At 39.4% G+C, this 18100-nt stretch overlaps 1 protein-coding gene across 7 annotated transcripts in view; it reads left to right on the forward strand.

The window, feature by feature from the left end:
* CTDSPL (CTD small phosphatase like) overlaps positions 1 to 18100 on the forward strand; it is an 86407-nt gene that overhangs the window by 55650 nt on the left and 12657 nt on the right. For 4 of the 7 annotated variants that reach the window (XM_027695506.1, XM_027695507.1, XM_027695508.1 and 1 more), the window contains 4 exons: positions 4017 to 4118; positions 8784 to 8840; positions 15924 to 16016; positions 17669 to 17854. In XM_027695506.1, the coding sequence (XP_027551307.1) occupies positions 4017 to 4118; positions 8784 to 8840; positions 15924 to 16016; positions 17669 to 17854 (438 nt within the window). Of the gene's footprint in view, positions 1 to 829; positions 884 to 4016; positions 4119 to 8783; positions 8841 to 15923; positions 16017 to 17668; positions 17855 to 18100 lie in introns of all 7 variants that reach the window. The other 3 variants (XM_027695504.1, XM_027695505.1, XM_027695503.1) reach the window with 1 other exon arrangement.

Consider the following 18100-nt stretch of genomic DNA (forward strand, 5'->3'; position numbering starts at 1 on the left):
GATTTTTGCTTGGTTATTGATAGAGGTAACTGCTGAGGAAGAAACATTCCAGCTTCAGATTAGGTTCTTCAGAAAATAGACCCAGCATTACTTTGGGGGTTTTTAAAATATCCTGTTTGTATCTCATATAATAATACAATGGTTTGGGTTGGAAGGGATTTTAAAGGTGATCTAGTTCCAACCCCCAAATCAAAGTAGACTCATAGCAACTTCATTGTTTTTAATTCTTTTGAACAAAGAGGTAGATGGAAATACAAAGCCACACTCATGCACTGTCCTGAATTGTTGTTCAGTATAAAATACCACTGGTAAGAAGTGGTACCAGAATTATCCTTCAGAATCCCTACAGAAGTTAAATCTCATCACTGGGATTTTCACTTGTCCTCACGTACATTTAGACAATTCCTTGTTATTACTTACAGAAGAAATTTTGGGAACTGCCTGTTCCATAACAGGAGCTGGCATCTCCTGGCAACTGTGTTCTAAGTAGAAACCATTTATCTTCTATAAGAGTATTTCTCTGTGTAACTGCTGGGAGAAGCTGTTAGCTCTGTAGAGTGCAGCCCTGAGTGTGAGCTGAAGGGAACACGAACAGTGAATTAGTGTGCTGCACTTAGGCTCGACAACATTGCCAGTGTAGGAAACAAAAAAAGGGCTTATTAATTCTGATACTTGTCTCTGTGGGAAATATGGGCCTACAGGGAAGAAAGCTGATGATTGTTTTATACAGTAAATTTCTGAAAGATTTGTGTTGACCAGCTGTTTATGCTTCAACCAAAAGTCCTGTTCTCTTGCCACCACCACCCCCTTTTTTTTTTTTTTTTCTTAGGGAATATACTATTTCCACGGGACTGAAGCAGTGCAGCAGTCGTTTCACTACAAGGTCTGTTGAGCTGATCAGCCATGAGACCTGGCTGGAATGCATAAATCCCAAACAGTGACTAGTTTAACTTGTATACAATTTATGTCTTGTTGGAATTGAAGACCAAGCTAGGACTTAACAGTACTGAGAGACCACGTGTTATTTTTCTGCTGAGTTCTGTGGAAGTCTGCAGCCTTTCAGAGTATTGCATAGTAAATATGAGTTGCTGTTAGCCACTATTAAATATTCTTAATCATCTTAGATGTCTTTAAAGCTACTATGTGGAAAAAAAAAAGAAATTATAAAAGATCCATAACTATTCACTGTTAACTATGGTGGAAATCTGGTAATTAGAACTCTTTTTGGATATGTCTCTGTTAATGAAATTAAAATACAGTGTTGAGTAATGCTTGTTTCTGCCTCAAAGCTTTGCTACTCTTGACACATGGAAGTTCCTTTAGATCAGAAAGCTTGAACAGCAAAACAAATGGACTGATAATTTACATGCAAATCCTTTAAGTTCCTAAAGCCTCAAAAATGTCATCCTTGCTCCAGAGTCCTACACCAGCTATTTAGCAGCCTCACAACTCGTAGTGACTTCAGCTCCAGAATAGTTTCCTTATCCCTGTTAGATTATCAGGGGTGCAAATGTGTTTTCACAATTGAGGGCAACGGAGACACAGGTTGTGAAATGGAAAACGCATTTCTTCTGAACTTCAAATGTGTGAACTTAGGGAAGCTGGATCAGATGGAACCCAAGATGCCAAAGCTTGTAGGAGGGTTGGTGTTTCCCCAGGAAAAACCTTGAGGAGGGTTAGTCTTGTTAGGTAAAGTTAGGTCAATAACTGCACATTATTTCTTAATGCAATACTGAAAAGGGAGAGAAACTCTTATCACTGCTTTTGAGAAAGCAGAGGGTGCAGGTGATTGGAGAAGGTGGGCATGGGTTGTCTTGAATGCAGTCAAGGAATTCAGGTTATCTAAAGAGTTGAAGGTTCTCACATTTTGTAGTCAGTCCCTGGTAGATGTCCATCCTTTTCTTGATGAGAAGCATAACAGTTTCCAGATAAAAAACTAAAGATATCTGTGATAAGACAGGGCTCCTATTTTTCATAGCATAATTTTATATGGAAGAATATCTATTCCCATATATTTTTCATAGCTATAGGTATTTTCAGTTTGATAAAGAATTCATATAGCAAAAGGAATTTCTGGCTTTGAACTGCTGGTGCAGATTAACGTAGTCAAAAATTTGAACTAGATACAGTTCTAAGAGTGCAAAAATGAACTGAACTATTATTTAAAAAGAAAAAAATATGCTTGAGGTTTCTTGGGATGTTCCTCCTTTTTTTGCATTTTCAAAGACAAATCAGTATCAGAACAGGGGTTCTGAAGATTATTATCTTTAAATGAGTTGGATTTTTCTTTCAGTAACCTTTTTGTCTGTTCAGGATGCAAATTTGGATCCTTCTTGCTGTGAAAAATTGAGGTGGGGTGCTAAATACCTTTTGGGCTTTGAAATCAAGGAGTGAGAAACTAAAATTCTTTAGGTCTGGCCCTAGTTGCCAACAAACAGAGGTAGAGCTGAAGCAGTTGTGTGACTGTATAACCTAGAAAGGGTGTCCTATAAATTTGAGCCTGGTTGGGTGACTGTGATGGATTGGATCCATTACAGGCATTAGGCAGAAGTTGTTTTTTCTTGAAGGTTGTTGTTAGATTTGTGCTGAGAGAAAATGTGTTGAGACAAGTGGCTTGTATGCAAGGCAGCTTCCAGTTTGGTAGCTGAAGGAACTGTTGTCGTTGTTAATTGTAAGGAACTAAATCAACTGCAGTGAACACTCCTAAAAATGCCCCAAGAACTTCTGTTTTAGCTAAAGACACTTATTTAAGTCCAGAATCTCATTTGTTAGGTGCTTCCTCTAAACAAGAACTTATTAGGCATCATTGGCCAGTATCTGTCAACTTAAGACAAGGTCTGAATTCAGTCAGTGCTTGATGATCTGTCCTGGCAGCCAGAGGGTGTGTGGAGGTGTCTGACTCAACCTGTGTGTCACCTGCACTGGGGTGGCCTCAGATCTCTGCCAGCACCTCTCCAAAGGGCTGCTGAAAGGAACAAAACCACAATAGGTGCATCCTTACATTGCATGAACAGAAAAAAAGATAGCAAAAGAATGAAGTTAAGAGTTCTGTACCCAATTCTAAATTAATTTTATTTCCTCTCAGTCTTGAGCTTCTCCCTATTGACACTTTTCCATAAAACTAATCCTTTTCCTTCATCAAAAAAAACCCTCTTTGAGAGGCAGCAGTGTTTCAGCTCCAAATGGAAGCGTTCTCTCCCACTTCTGTTATTTCAGGAAGTATCCAGTACCAAAATCTAAAGTAACCATAATTTTATTGCTAACTGGGGTGTTAAAGTGGGAAATGAGCAATCCAAAGAATATGAGATTGTCTGCATTGCTTTCAGAAAAATTGTCAATTCAAGGAATTGGTACCATTTTTCAGAAAGGGCAGCATGATGTACAAGAGCCTAGTTTAGGTTCTTTACTGCAGTTTTAATGTCTTGACTGGGAGCATAATCCACATGAAATTTGGTCAGTGCCCTCAAAGTGGTGCAAATGAAAGTGAAGACATGTCCCAGAAGATAAAAATTAATAATGCTGTCTTCCTTCAGGATGGATTCCTCCACTTTAGCACCTTTCCTGGAAACAGAAATAACGATTTGTGTAAATGTCCCTCAGCCTGCTGTGGCTGGAAATGGCATTGTTGGGAATAGGATAACAACAGCAACCAAAACCAGGCATTAGGAGAAGGGGTCACTACAAAAAGATGTTTTTGTATCAAATGTCTTATTTCTCCCTGGATTTTCTTAGCTAGTGATGATGTTTTACCACTTTCATTTCCAGTGCTTCGGAGGTCATCCCAAACTAGTCTCTCATTTAAAAAATAACATTAAAAAAGTCTGTATGGGTATTGCAATTGCATGAGCCATTAATTTCCATATGTGTACTTGAGATGATCCCAGAAAAGCATTGAATTTCGAGTCATGTATTCCAGCTCCCAGTAATTGCTAGAATAGTAATGTTGGCAGAAGAGTGCCCCTTGGATAGAAGTTTTACTTTTTTTTGTTGTCTTCCTCTTGTCTTTGTGTTTTTAGCCACCAGCTAAATACCTCCTGCCAGAACTGACAGCATCAGACTATGGGAAGAAGTGTGTGGTCATTGATTTAGATGAAACTTTAGTGCACAGTTCATTTAAGGTAAGTAAATTCAAAAGTGATCTCTTGCAGCTTTAATCTGTCAGTGAATGTTGCAGGAACTGTTAAGCCTCTTAACACTTGAACTCGTCTTACCGGCTCTCCCAGGATGCCTGGGAGTTCTCATTGCTGCTCCTATGATTATTCATCCTAATTTAGCTGTAAGGGGAGGAACACACGTATTGTTCTTTTATTTTTTGATTCTGAGACAGTCACATTGGCTGCAACAAGGCCTGGAATAGGTACTGACTTCATGGCTTTAAGTATTTCAACAAGAACCTGTATTTTAACAGGTACAAAATGTGTTGCTATGGAAATATGGGTTTAATATTTAGTTTTCAGAGCAGGAAAGCAAATACCATTTAGTTGTTTCTATTGAGTCAGTCACCTTTGAGAAGCAACTTTTATAACCCCTCAGATTTCAGCATGTGGTGGAAGTAGAGGTATTTTTCTATTGTTTAAGTAGGGATGAAATTGGGAGACTTCAGAAATAAAAATAATCTGTTGGCTCAGAGTACTGACAGCATTTCTGATTAGCAAATCTAATACATGATAAAGCATCTGCTGGTTTTATACATTGATTGGAGAATTTATAAGAATTAATAGTTACCTTACTACTGGCAAACTAAAATTACTACCTTTATATTCTTCCAGTTGTTGCACTCCACTTTTCACTGCAAGCTTAAACACCACTTTTTAATCCTTCACTAGTTAGTTGCCAGCATTTAAAATGCAAACTGTAATTCATGCTGTGGTTAGAATTTGGCAACAGGCTGTCTTTGTTGGCTTAAAGAAAACCTTATATGGAGATATTAGAACAAATACTCCTCTGCCTCAAACTAAAATTAAGATTTTTCTCTGTCTTCATTGTGTCTGATGGTATATAACAATTTATGGGGGTGCACAGGAACCCCTCAACCTCAGTGCCAGATTTGTCTTCTATACCCAGACTGAGTTTGCACTGGGGAGTTTTTCAGGGAGATGAGAAACACAGCTGGATTGGGAGGGGAGGAACCATGCCTTCCCATTTTACCAAAAATCAAAAGTAGGGAGGGAAAGCTGAATTTAAAAATCTAAATTTATATAATAATAATAATAATGAAGTATTAGGCTTAGTGTTATCTGAAAGGTAGAAATACAGGTTTGCTTTCTGAATGCTGTGGGTAACATTCAAATTATATTTAATGGGCATTTAAATGATATTAAATAGATATTTAAAAATGAAACTATTATTCTACTTAACGATGAGCACTGAATAACTTTTTGTGCTAGGAAAAGAAAACTGTTCCCTTTTTGTGTGAGGTCAGTAATGTTAGGCAGATGTTGGAGTTTCTGCAGTAGTAGTCTTATGGTTACAAGGGTGTTATCTTAATATAAAACCCTGTGAGGGGTGTTATATTTAATATAAAACCCTGTGTGTAATAGAAAACTAAGTGTTGGAGGAAAGGGCTTTAGTTGTTCAGGGGCTGGCACTGTCCAGTGGTGCTGTTTGGTTTTTGTTTCAGGAAGGGAAATACTTCAGCTGAATCAAGACAATTTATTATCATCAAAAATAATATGTTCCAGCAGAGCAGAGGTTTGAACACCTCTGTGCACTCTGCTCTGCCTGGATAATCAAGTTACTTCTGTGATTTCTTTTAGTTTGTGGGGTTTTTGGGGGTATTTTTGGTGGGTTTTTTTTCATTAAAACATGTCTGCTCTGACCAAGCAGGTCCCCACTTAAAAGCTGGAAAAACATACATAAATTTGTGATTTTTAGTACAAAAAAGGGTTTATTTAAAACACCTGATACTTCAGAATTCGTAATTTCTGTTATGAAATGGGCTTCATATTTCAAATGCAGATTACATGTTTTTCTAACACAACCAGAGCGGCAGAATATTTAAAGTGCTCTTTTATGAAAGCAGCAACATCTGAAGGAGGGTAATTCTCGTCTATTTTATGCCCCTGCATATTTGTGAAGCTTTAAGGAGGTACTAGTCTTTCATGTTAGGTGCATATTAAAGGAATAAAGTTTGGGGTTCCTTGGCAAGAGTAAAAAAGAAATAGATAGACAGGATAGTTATCATTCCCATCATAGAAACAATAATAGAAGCAAAAATAATAAATTTTTAAATCAAGGAGATGTAAACATGTTTTTTTGTAAAACGCATTAAACCACATGCAAGTGTGGAATGCAGTCGTATTCAAAACTGGCTGTGAAACGCTTTCAGAACATTTAAAATGCTGACTTTTTTATTTAAATAGAAACAGTTCTAACTGAAGATTTTCAGTGGAAATACATTGTCTCCTTTCAGGCTCTGTCTCTGTGGTTCCTGCTGGAGGCACGTACGTGCTTCACCTGCACAACCCCAGAAACCTTCACCCAGCAAATTGTTGGAGACCTTCCTCCTCTCTCCCCACCAAGACAAAGCACAGAACCCCAGTCCACGCTCCCTTTCCTTATCACTTGTGCCAACTAGAAAACAACATAGTACCTGAAATTTAAGTGGAGGAAGCAAATATGTAGTTAAGAGTAGTTTGGTCAGTGTTACAAAGTCTGAGGGTGAGCTTTATTTGTTAGGAAAAAGATGGAAGTCGTTTAAACAGAATATGCTTTTCTCTGACATCTGGTTGGTGTAGCTACTGTTAGGATTAAATTTTGTAAAAGCTGTAGTTTTATCAGTGGATTTCAAAAACCTCAGTAGCTTGCAGTGACCTCTTCTTTTTCTGCTGCTGCAGAGTATTTCTCTTGCTTAAGGGAGTCATGCATATATAAATTCTTCAAGTGTGTGCAAGCCTTTTCAAAGTCTGCAGGGAGCTGGCACCCGTTGGAAAACTGGTGGCTGAGGCTTATTGACAGTTCGTTTGGGTTTCTTTTTAAGGTGAAGCTTCAGAACATTTTTGTGTACTTCTTCTGTGGCTGTTGGACATGCTGCAGAGTACCTTCTCTCTCTGAGGGGCTCCATTTAGGGAACAGATGGAAGCCTCCCCTCTGTCTTTTCCTGAAGCAGAAAGGGGAAGTTGCTCAGTGTCAGCTAAAAAGAAAAAAAAATCTGGATTGAACTGTGTGTATAACTGTGTGTATTTGAGGAAATCTTCAGGTCGTACTCGCACAGGGGTCATCAGCAGAGTGGAGTTTTCCAGCTTCATCTGCTCCAGAGATCTGATTGCCAATACTGGTTGGTCAGGATGAGTAGATTCCGTGTAGCCTCTCCTTTGCCCTCTTGCCCAGCACTTCCAGGTGTCAGATCAAACTCTCTTCCTCATTACTTTGCTCCGGAGAGAGGGTGTTGCCCTCCATAGAAATTCCTGCGGTCATTTTGCTCTCCTCGTAGGAAGGTTTGTTCATGGTGCAGTTAGAATCTTGTTTCTCCAGGGAATGGGATCAAAGTGGTGCTGTCAGGTTCCTGCTGCAGGATTCTCTTTTCCCACCATTTTTCACAGAGCACCTGTTGAGGCTCACCAGTTTGTGATCTGCTCTTTACCTTGGCTGCTTCTCTGCTTTCTTGGCACCCCCTTGCCCCCCTGAGTGGGTCTGAAGTCTGTTTCTAGTCTCACAGATTCTTCAGGGGCGTCTTCTTGGTGGTTCCTGAGATCAGTCTGATCCAGAAAACCAGGTGGAAAGGTCTGCACAAGTGTAGTAGAGCTGAGTGAAGACGTTTTCCAGCCTTAGCTTAGTAACACCAGTTACCAGACTGCTCCCAGCCCTCGTTCTAGGCTCTTATCCATGGAGCATATTGTCTGTTAATCAGTCATGTTAAAATTGTATTTGGCAGCTCTGTCTCAGCCATTTCCAAGCTGCAGATGATGGAATGAGTTACAAGCTTCAGCCAGGCATGTTTACATGGCTACTTTTTTATCATCGACATAAAGCATGAGCTGTACCCAAGGCTTCTGCCAAGCTGGGTGTCCATTTGAACTAGTAAACATTGTTAGCAGTGTGTTCCCAACTACCACTGCTGTCTAGCCAAGATTAGATTATGTACTCTTAAACTGCCTACAAGGCCACTTTCCTGCTTTCCAAAGCAGTTTTACTTGACCAGCAGTTTCTCACAGTAAGTCTTAAGAAATAAGTTGTGATCGACAGGCTAGAAAAGTGGATTCAAGGACTTGGGCAGAGTGTGTCTGCTCTTCCCCTTGGAATTAAAATGCCATTTTACATGATTAAATTGATTGCCATTGGTTCTTCAAGTGTGGCATCTTGAGAATCAATTAGCTATACAACTTGAGTCTTGTTATATTCAAGTATAACCATTAGGTATTACTGTTACCACTGTCTTTACTTTTAATTAATTACTGCTTGATGACCCAGAACAGAATACGTGAAGCACATAGCTGATTTTCTTGATTATCAAGTATCCACACAGACTTGATGGAAGAGTTTAGCCAAATAGATGTTTTCCTGGTAAACAGACTCAGTGGTAGAGGGGGTTATTCAGGCAGTGAAGTGTATTACGTTGCATGAAGCTCCAAAATATGAGAGAAGAGGGAATTGCAGCATCCGGGAATACAACTGTGAGGCTTCTGACGTGTGTGTGAAGAGCACACACAGAGTGAATTTGTACAGTCAGTAATGCTTATTAACTTGTTCCTGAGAAGTAGGTGCTCTTCCCTTTTACAGGTCTGAAATTTTCCCTCCAATGATGGCGTTTTTAATGTTGGTTGTTTCCTTGTCATTCTTTGCAGCCAATTAGCAATGCTGATTTCATCGTTCCTGTCGAAATCGATGGAACCATACATCAGGTAAGTGCTGTTGTTCCTTCAGCATCATGTCCAGAGTGCCCCAGAGTGTTCTCTTTTTCCATTTGCTGCTTTGCATTCAGTAACCTTTGCAAAACACGGAAACTGTGTATTCTGGAATGTACCATCCAGAAAGGCATCCCTGTTTGATCAGGTAGAAACTCTGTCTCAGGACTTCAATACTTGATTCTTTGTCAATTTTAAAACATTTTCAAACAACAAGTCATCTAAGAATGGGATTTCAAACATGACTAGAACCCAGAAAAAGCTACTGGAATACTGCATTTCCCATTCCTTCCAAGACAAACAGGACATAAGTTGGCTTTAATGTCTGTTGGTAGCTCATATGGACCAAACTTTACAAAGGTAGTAAGGAAGAACAGACATTCCTCAGGTTTTTGTGGCAGTCTGTGTTTAATTTCTGTCCCCTTTTATTCCTGTAAGTAATAAAAGTTCCTCTGATAGGAGGGGTTTTTTTATATACTTCAGCATATTTTAAAAGGTCTGGACAAAATTGCGAGGAGACTAATTTTTATGTCTTACTCTTTAAGAACTTCACTTATGGCTCTGAGAAATGGTTTTCAGTAAATGCAAAACACCCATAATTTGAAAATCAATCCCCTTCATGTATTTTAGCTTGGTCTTTAATCAGTAGTCTTTTCTGAAACCCCCAAATGAAAGAAATTACAGTGCCATAAATTTTCCTCTTCAGACAGACATTGAAGGTCTTGCTGGAGATGAGTTAAGCAGGTTAATTTGAAGTTGAGCCCTTCTGATACATGAACCTTGCAAATTGTTTGAAGCATCTTCTCTGCTGGGTGTTGTAGGTTACAGATAATGCAGTCATTGAGTTGCACATCTTCCCTGGATGTGATTTAATGGAGATTTTAAGAACTTTAATTGTTGAAATGTTGGGGGGTTTTATATGGATTATTTTTACTTGGACAGAGAGTTTTGTATTTTAATCTTGGACTAATTGATAGATTGTAAAGTTCATAGTTTCGTTTCATTTCCTCTTATGAAAACTACCCATGTAATTGTCACTCTTAAAATAATTACTAAATACCAGTCAGTGGACAGAAATGTGCTTTAAAGTAATAGTTGCTTTGACAGTTTTTACACTGTGCCTGTTTTCTGTGGAAAAACTCAATATCTAGGTTACTTACACCTGTAACGTTCAGCAGAGCTGATGCTTAAAACACTAAGTGATGTTTTGGGAGATTTGTGATACTGTCAATCCTGGTTTGATGTGGGCTTTAGTTGTGTTTGGTGCTGTAAAACAGACATTTTCTCTCCTAAAACTTCATAGAATGCTTTTGAAAGTGAATTTTTGAGTGGCTTAGAATTCTCACCACTTAGCTTGTCAAGGTGATATATTTACATTTCGAAACAAATCTCAATAAAAGACTATCTGGGCTTTACAGTCAAGCACTTCAAAAGCCAGTTGCTTTTCCATTCCCTGCTGCAAACTCTGAAATTCTTCACCAAACGTGATGCAGTTTGGCACTTGAGGTGACTGCATGTGGGGGAAAAGAGAAAACAGCAACAAAAAAATCCCCAAACAAACAAAAACCCCACAACTGGCCAGAGGGAGTGGATTTTTGGATCTCCTTCTCCTTAACAGAGAAGATCGAGTGAAATGAGTCTCTGACTGTGCTTTGCTGGAGACTTCCTGCATAATTTTCAAGGATATTGCTTAATCCCTTTTGTATTTCCAGTTTTTAATCTCTTAAAATATCCAGTTCTTAATCTCTAAAATAGGTAAATACCTCAGTCACATTTGGGTGGTCAAAATGAAGTTAATTGTGAGGAATTTGTGATTCTTGAAATAAAGGTAATTTACGTGTCACGCAGAATAAGCAAAGTCTGTGTTTGTAACACCTCTGTAGGCAAAGTAATGTCCTGTCACTCAGGCATCTTTTTTTTTTCTTTTTACACTGTGACAAACTAAAGGGCAAAAAGGGATATTCTGGCTGAGTCTGTGCATTAACACAGGCTGTGGAGCTTTGACAACCTGTTCCCGCCTCAAACCTGTAATTCTTCAGTCACTTAGAGCATAAACATGAGTCAATTTTTGTTATTTCTCAGAATTTGTCATCTGGGTAATGCTCATCCATTTTCCTAAGCAGTTCATACACTCAAAGATTAATCATTGACCTTGGGAAATACTTCCATGTGTGTAAAACACCGTGGGATATGTGAGATGTTGTGGAACCATCCTGCCCACAGTGCATATCCCCACCTGCTTTACCAGTAAACCTGGTACCTTATCAGGCACGAGATGGTCTGACAGATTATTGTCGTTCTTGAACTCTGCCTTAGAGACAGAACAAACAGGGAAAAAACCATTTCAGAAGTGCCCATTCAGGGAGAAATTTGAAATAACGTGAGATTGTTTGGGTCTCGTGCACCAAAAACACGAGTTGTGGCAAATTCAGTTGCTGTGCGCTTGAAAGAGTTTTGAGGTTTGCATACCTGACAAGTTTTTTCATGGTAAATGCTGTATTTTTTGCTGTTCAACAGAGGTATTCAAAAAAATACTGTCTTTAGTTTGGGGAGTTTGTTTTCCCTTACATAATTTATAATCCAAAGCTCAGAGAAACTCTTTTTTTTTTATATAGGGAGGATAATTCATCATCTTAAAGGGTGCTTGGGTAAACGAGCTTCCCAGATTAAAAAACAGCTTTTCTGAACACCCCTTTTCCCTCTCCCATCTTTCTTACTCTGGCCCGAAATACCTTATCTTTGGGAAGGATTTGTCATTTGATTTTGGAAGGAAATAAATCACGTGTGGAAGCACCTCCCTTTCTTTCTGTTGTGGGCCTTTAGATGCCTGCAGAGACTGTACCCATCTGAGGGCAGCTGGAATTCCAGGAGAAGAATCCCACGCTTTGTGTTGGGAATGGTGGCACAGACACAGCAGGGCAGTTCTGATGTGAGCTGACCCTCTCTGGCCAGTTCTCTCACTTCACCCTGGTTCTCTGGATAAAAGGAAACCAGAGCTGGTCTCCCACTCTACCAAATTATAAGGAATAAACTGTGGGAAGTTCAGTGAAATGTGTTGCAACTGAGAGGAGGCTTATTGAGGGTGGAAGTAGTGGCTGGGGAAAGATGTTCAACCTTGATGTAACTTCTGCCTTCGGAGCTGCTTCCCACTGAACGAGTGCAGAGTGACCAAAGCCCCCACATCAGAAACTGCATGTTAAATGTAGCTTTAATCCCCAGTAAGGGAAGATTTTTAGGTTATAGTTGTCCTTTTGTCTTTTATCCAAATGAGTTGCAGTGCATTTGTGCCTTGCTGTCGGTGTCAAAGTGTAAAAGGAGGCAGCCAGGAGGAGTTTGGTGTTACTTGGAATTTCATTCTTAAATTTAATTCGTTGAGTAAAACTGGTTTTTAGTGTTTGGTTTTTTAGTTCAGTTAACAATTGCTTGGTTTAGTTGTTGAAAGCTAAAGAAACATTTGACCTGTGCACTTTGAGTGTAATATGCAAAATGTTTTTTAATAGTGTGTGGGGAAAAAGCTGTTTGAATAATAAACTTCCTTTCTGTAAAGCACAAAATCCATGGATTTCCTTACAGAAGGCTGTGGCCTGGTTCAAGTAATCCAGGATAGGCTGTATCCATTCTAACTGGCCTATTCTTGGTTACTTGCACTGGGAGACAACCACAACTGTGTGACCCAGCACGAGGAGGCTCGAGGACATGTCTTATTTTCTGCTCAGAAGATGCACCAACCCACGGAACGGGAGATCACGGGAGTTGGAGTTGTCCTGGGCAGATTTTTTTGGTCATTACTTGCAGATTTTGTTATTGGAAACCAGGTTTTGGAAGCCAATTCTTTGTGTCCCATTTAATTGATCAAAATGGAGCTGGGTTTTTCTTCTGGTTTCACAAATACTGAGTCTCTCTAGGTTAAGACTGCTTTGAGGTATAGAAAATTTATGTGGAAATACAAAATGCTTGGGAACAATTAAAGATAATTACTTGTGTTCTGCCATTAGCAGCTGTAAGAATCCTGTGAAAACATGCCTACTGCCTGATTTGTGCTTAACATGTGGAGAGTAGGGTTCATTTTAAATAATAAAAAGAAGACTGTATTCCTCCAAATTCTTGCTGTGATAAGGAAGAAATTAGTTAACACACAACACACAAAAAAATTGGAGGGATATGTATATTTTTTAATGCCCTAAAGACAGTATATAAATCTCAGAAAAATGCCAGGAGCCAGTTAGTCTAGAGACTTAAACTGAAGCCATCAGGCAACAGAGGAAAAAGCCAAGCCACAAATAACCAGGCAGCATTGAGATTCAAGTCCAGCCACTAACAAAGTAAAGGGGGAAAAAATTCCAAATGAGGAGGAAGAGGAGAAAAGAGCTGCACTGTCAGCTGAAGAAAGCTTTTTATGTGAAGTAAACCAAAGAGATTTTGTAGCCCAGGATACCAGTACACTTGGAGTTGCTTCCAGGGGCTAAGTAGGACTTCCCAAAGAAAACTTGAAGGAGAATAACTATCCAAAGTATTAAGATATGTTGTTCTGCCAAAGAAAAAAAAATCAGTGTTGTTAAAAAAAGAAGGGGGAGGGAAGGAATGAAGGCCTTTTACAGAGGGAAATAATTAAAGAGAAAGTTTATTGAGACTTCATCCTGAGAGATGACATTTATTATTGATCAGGCATTTAGCATGAGAAGCAAATCTGTTGGCCAGATCCCAGCAGGGAAGATTTAAGGCAAAACAGCAAGAAACTCAAGTAGTGGAGGTTGTGGGTGCCCTTTGGTGGAGCAGGAGATCTAAACTGCAGAAGGGGGACAGCACAACTTAAAATGCTGTGTATTTATTGCTAAACACTGAGGAGGTGCAGCATTAGGAGACCTGCAAATAGCCAGAAGAGCACTTCCTGCAAGGACTTGCCTGCAAATACAGCACAAGCCTGTGGTTTGGGAGCTCTTGGGCTGCAGCTCCGGGGTTGATTTACTGTGTGCTCTCCTTATGGAGGAGGTGGGTTATGTTGCAAGCAGCAAAGTTCATATCCTTGGCAGGGAGTTTGTAATTACATTCCAAGTGGAAATACTTTGCCAGCAGGGGAATAGATAGGGATGGAGAGCAAAGAGGAGTCTTCTTTTGCTGTGGCTGAAAACACTGGGCTTTAGAAGGGAAATTAATGTTAAATTCCAGCACTAACTATCTAGTTAAGAGTCTGGGGTGCCCCTTTTGTGCCCTCAAAAATATAATTTAAGGCTAAAGAATTAAAAACTTCATTATTAAGGAGTAACTTGGATCCTGCTATCTTTCTTCTTACAACTGGGAAGTTGGATAGTCTCTGGGTACCCAAAAGCAGGGGGGCTGCAGCTGTCTTTTTATCTGTGTCTTTAAAAAATTCAAAGATAGAATTTAGGAAATACTACAGAACAACTTTGTTTAGTAAGACTTAATGAACAATTAATTGCATTGTTATAGGGGAGGAAATTACTTGGTTTATGCCTGGTGGAATACAGGAAACATTGCTGTAATTGTCTGGAAAGAGTGGTGTTGAAGTACATCTGTTAACTGTCTTTACTTCATAAAATGTCACATTTATTTGATGGGTGAGGTGCTGCTGTGATTGTTTAAAAAAATATATATGAGTTATAAATTGTTATCTGTATCAAACTTTGAATGTAATGTTTATGAGGCCAGAAATAGTTTAGATAAATTTCATAGGAATGACTTAAAGAAGGTCAAGGCTTCATGGTATGATCTGTATGCTACATAAAGTGGAAGAGTAATTAACATTTCTGATTTAGTCATTGAGGTGCAGCTCCATCGTATATGTTGTTAATAAAACTTTGCTTTCAGATTGAGGTTTTCAGTTTCCAATTACACACTTTTTTTCTTTTGCTGGAGGCTTTAATTGTTACACTTCAGTTCAAGCTGCTGTTTCTGTATTTTTCTCCTTCAGGCCTTTTCTCTGGGTACCTCCATTTTTTTACCTCTTATTAATATGAAGCTAGTAAAACACATAAAATTAATCTAGTTTAACATGTCAAAGAAGGAAATTCCTGAAATTTCAGTCGGTTCTATGCCAGACTTCTCCACTTGAAATTTCCAGTATTGAGGATTATTTGCCAAACAAAGAAGATAAAATGCTGCCAGTGTTTTCTCTCAAACTTCTAATCTAACTGCAAACAAGATAGATAAATATTTTTTAAGCAGACTCCCCTCTTCAGCTTCCCAGTATGTTGTGAGCTACTTCCAAGCTTTCTGAGCAGCAGTTATCTTATCTTGGTATTTTCTGTGAATGCAAAATCATCTTGCTTGCTCTGGAAAGAGAGGCAGGGAGGCCCTAATATTTGTTAATCAGGTTGTTGACAGTAGGCAGCCAAGCTGCCTGTGTGGATGTCAGTGCAAAAAGGCAGGACAGCATTGCTGAGAGCAGGATGCTCAAGAGGAGAGAGATCTTGAGTATTTGCCATCTTTAGGGCAAGCTCCTCGTAGAAGATGCTGCAGACTTTCTTTTGAAAACAGCATTTTTAGACATTCTGCGTGGTGCTGGGAATGCTTTTGGTGAACAAAGCTCCCTGCAGAGCTGGATGACTGATAACTCTCCATGGTGAGATGTGGTGCTTAGCACCTGGAATTTAAAAGAATGAAAGAATTAGCCACAGAGAGAAAACAGCTCCCTGTTGTGCAGTTCCTGTCATCACAAGAGTTTTCATCGAATTTATTCCCTCCGTAAAGCTCTTCAGCACCGAAGGCACCAACACCAAAATGGTTTTGGTTGAGAGACGCGAATCCTCGTTCCTTGAGAAGGCCTCCTGTCTCTCTTTGCCTTTAATGAGATTTTTCCAGAAGCATCACTCCAGATGATGCACAGTGTTTGCAATGGCATAATCAGCATGGGGTTTGGCAGCCTGTGCGTGCCAATCTCTCATTATTGGATCTCTACTTTTATCTTGTGCACTTCTTTTTTTATTTTCAGCATCTCGTTTGAACTGCTTCCCTGTTAACTTTTGTTCCTTCAAGTGTTGGGATTGCAGGAGTGGTTTGGTTTGGTTTTTTTTTTAAATTTTCCTTGAGCACCATCTGACCTAAATGTCATTATCATTCCAGGTTTATGTTTTGAAACGACCACATGTGGATGAGTTTCTTCAGAGGATGGGAGAGCTCTTTGAATGTGTACTCTTCACAGCCAGTCTAGCCAAGGTTTGTTCCTCTCCTCATCTCATTAACCTTTTCAGTGCTGGTCAGTGGACTTTTTGGTTGGGTTTTCTATGGATAATTATTTCCACAGTTGGTACTATCTTAATTTTTCCCCTTCTTTTCTGCTTCTTTGTCTGACAGTGTGTACTTTGTCTGCTAGTGTGTGGGTAAGTGTTTCCATGGTAACACCATCACATATGGGCTCGTCTCATAATGTAGCCTCCATGCATTGCTCATGATGCCAATATGAAAGGCTCACAAGTTACCATGGTTATAGTGAGAAATTAGAACAACTAGTGTGCGAGTAAAGCAGCACATTAAAGCTGGGCATGAAATAAAACACACCGAATTAATCGCCATCCGCACGACCAACCAGTGACTCAGAAATTTGCTGAAAATTGGGAACACGTTTTTTTGGGGTTTTGTCCTGTCAAGGTGCAATTGCAAATCTGGAGTTGGAAAATGAGACGTTTTTTTGCAAAGCCTGAAACGTCAGCAGGAATATTTTGTGCCCTCTGGTCTGCAGTAGCGGTAGTAGTTCGTAGGTAGTTTTGTGGTAGATGTTACAGTAGTGGACTGATCTTAAATTCTTCACCTTCAGTGTACTGTATTTGTGGTGTCTTGTTTGTAAAGTTATATTGGTTATTTCTAAATAATGCTCTAGCATGGCAAGCTTTTAGTGCAACCTAGTGATGGTAGAAGGGGGCAGGACCCTGATCTATAATGCCTTCCTACCAGAGGATTCTACCCTGAATTCTCTTTACCATGTTCTGTTCAGTTGTGTTGTAAAACTCCTGAATACTGCAACAATTTCATACTGAAGTAAGGTGTCTGTTAATTTTTCATAGTCAGAAGATGATTTCAACATCAGTTTTGTTTCTCAGTTTAAAATACAGAAAAAAAATATAGCAAAATGGTAACTCCTACCCTGCAATAATAAGCTACAACTACCTCTTTCAAGTATGTAGTTATTCATGTTTTGGTTTATTTGGATACTTTTTCTTGGTCACTTTATATCAATTGTTGGATTCTAAGCTGTGCCTCACCTCAAGTATCATCTTATGTATAAAATGAGAATTTCTCTAGTATTGTGGTATTTTTCCTAATAACATCTTTGCCTGATCCTCTGTGGCCCAGTTATGCAATTTGGTAACCTTAAGAGTCTTACTGACCCAGTCACTCCAAGGGCATCACTTGGAAAAGCCACATCAGGCTCAGATGTGTTCCTTGCAGTTTATATTTAGAGGCACATGGAAACAAATCAGCTGTGGAAATGCTTCCTGTAGATTTTCTGTTAGCACTGGCTGGTTTTACAGTAATGTTAGTTGAGATCTCTGGATCCATCCATCAACCTCTGGAAAACTCTTACAGTAACTCTTAAGTTGGCCCTAAGAATAAAACCTAATCAATAAATCACAGAAAACATCAGAGTGCAAGTTAGCCTTCTGCAGAAAGATAATTGTCCTACTTTTGCATTATCTCTTTATTAATCACTTCAGGTTTGCAGGCAAGTAAGTTAATTAATGAGGAGCAAGGAAGAAAACGGAGAAAGGGCATTTTATCTGAGATTATTTCGTGTCCCTCCTTTGCCTGGCTCTGTGAACCAGCCTTATCTGTATGCTGCTAACTCCATGTTTCTGACTTCTATTTTTAAGTATGCAGACCCAGTGGCCGACTTACTGGATCGCTGGGGTGTGTTCAGGGCAAGGCTCTTTAGAGAATCCTGTGTTTTCCACCGAGGAAATTATGTGAAGGATCTGAGTCGACTGGGACGTGAGCTGAGTAAAGTTATTATAGTAGATAATTCTCCTGCATCTTACATCTTCCATCCTGAAAATGCAGTAAGTATTCGAAGTACTGGAGCGTGACTTTATCTTTCTGTTCCTTGCCCAGACCTTCTGATTCAGAAAATAACCTTTCAGAGCCCTGTCTTGTATTAGTTTCTGTATTTTCTTAGGCTGCAGGTAGCTTCTGGGATTCACTGCCAAGTGGTGAAGGACATGGGCAAACTGATCTTGACAGCGTGTCATAGCCATGGCTGTTCATGTGCTTTCAGCTTTAGCTTGTGGCATGAAGTCCAACAGCTC

Source organism: Neopelma chrysocephalum, unplaced genomic scaffold (genome assembly GCF_003984885.1).
Source record: "Neopelma chrysocephalum unplaced genomic scaffold, ASM398488v2 Primary Assembly neopelma1_101, whole genome shotgun sequence".
In the NCBI taxonomy this organism is placed as follows: domain Eukaryota; kingdom Metazoa; phylum Chordata; class Aves; order Passeriformes; family Pipridae; genus Neopelma; species Neopelma chrysocephalum.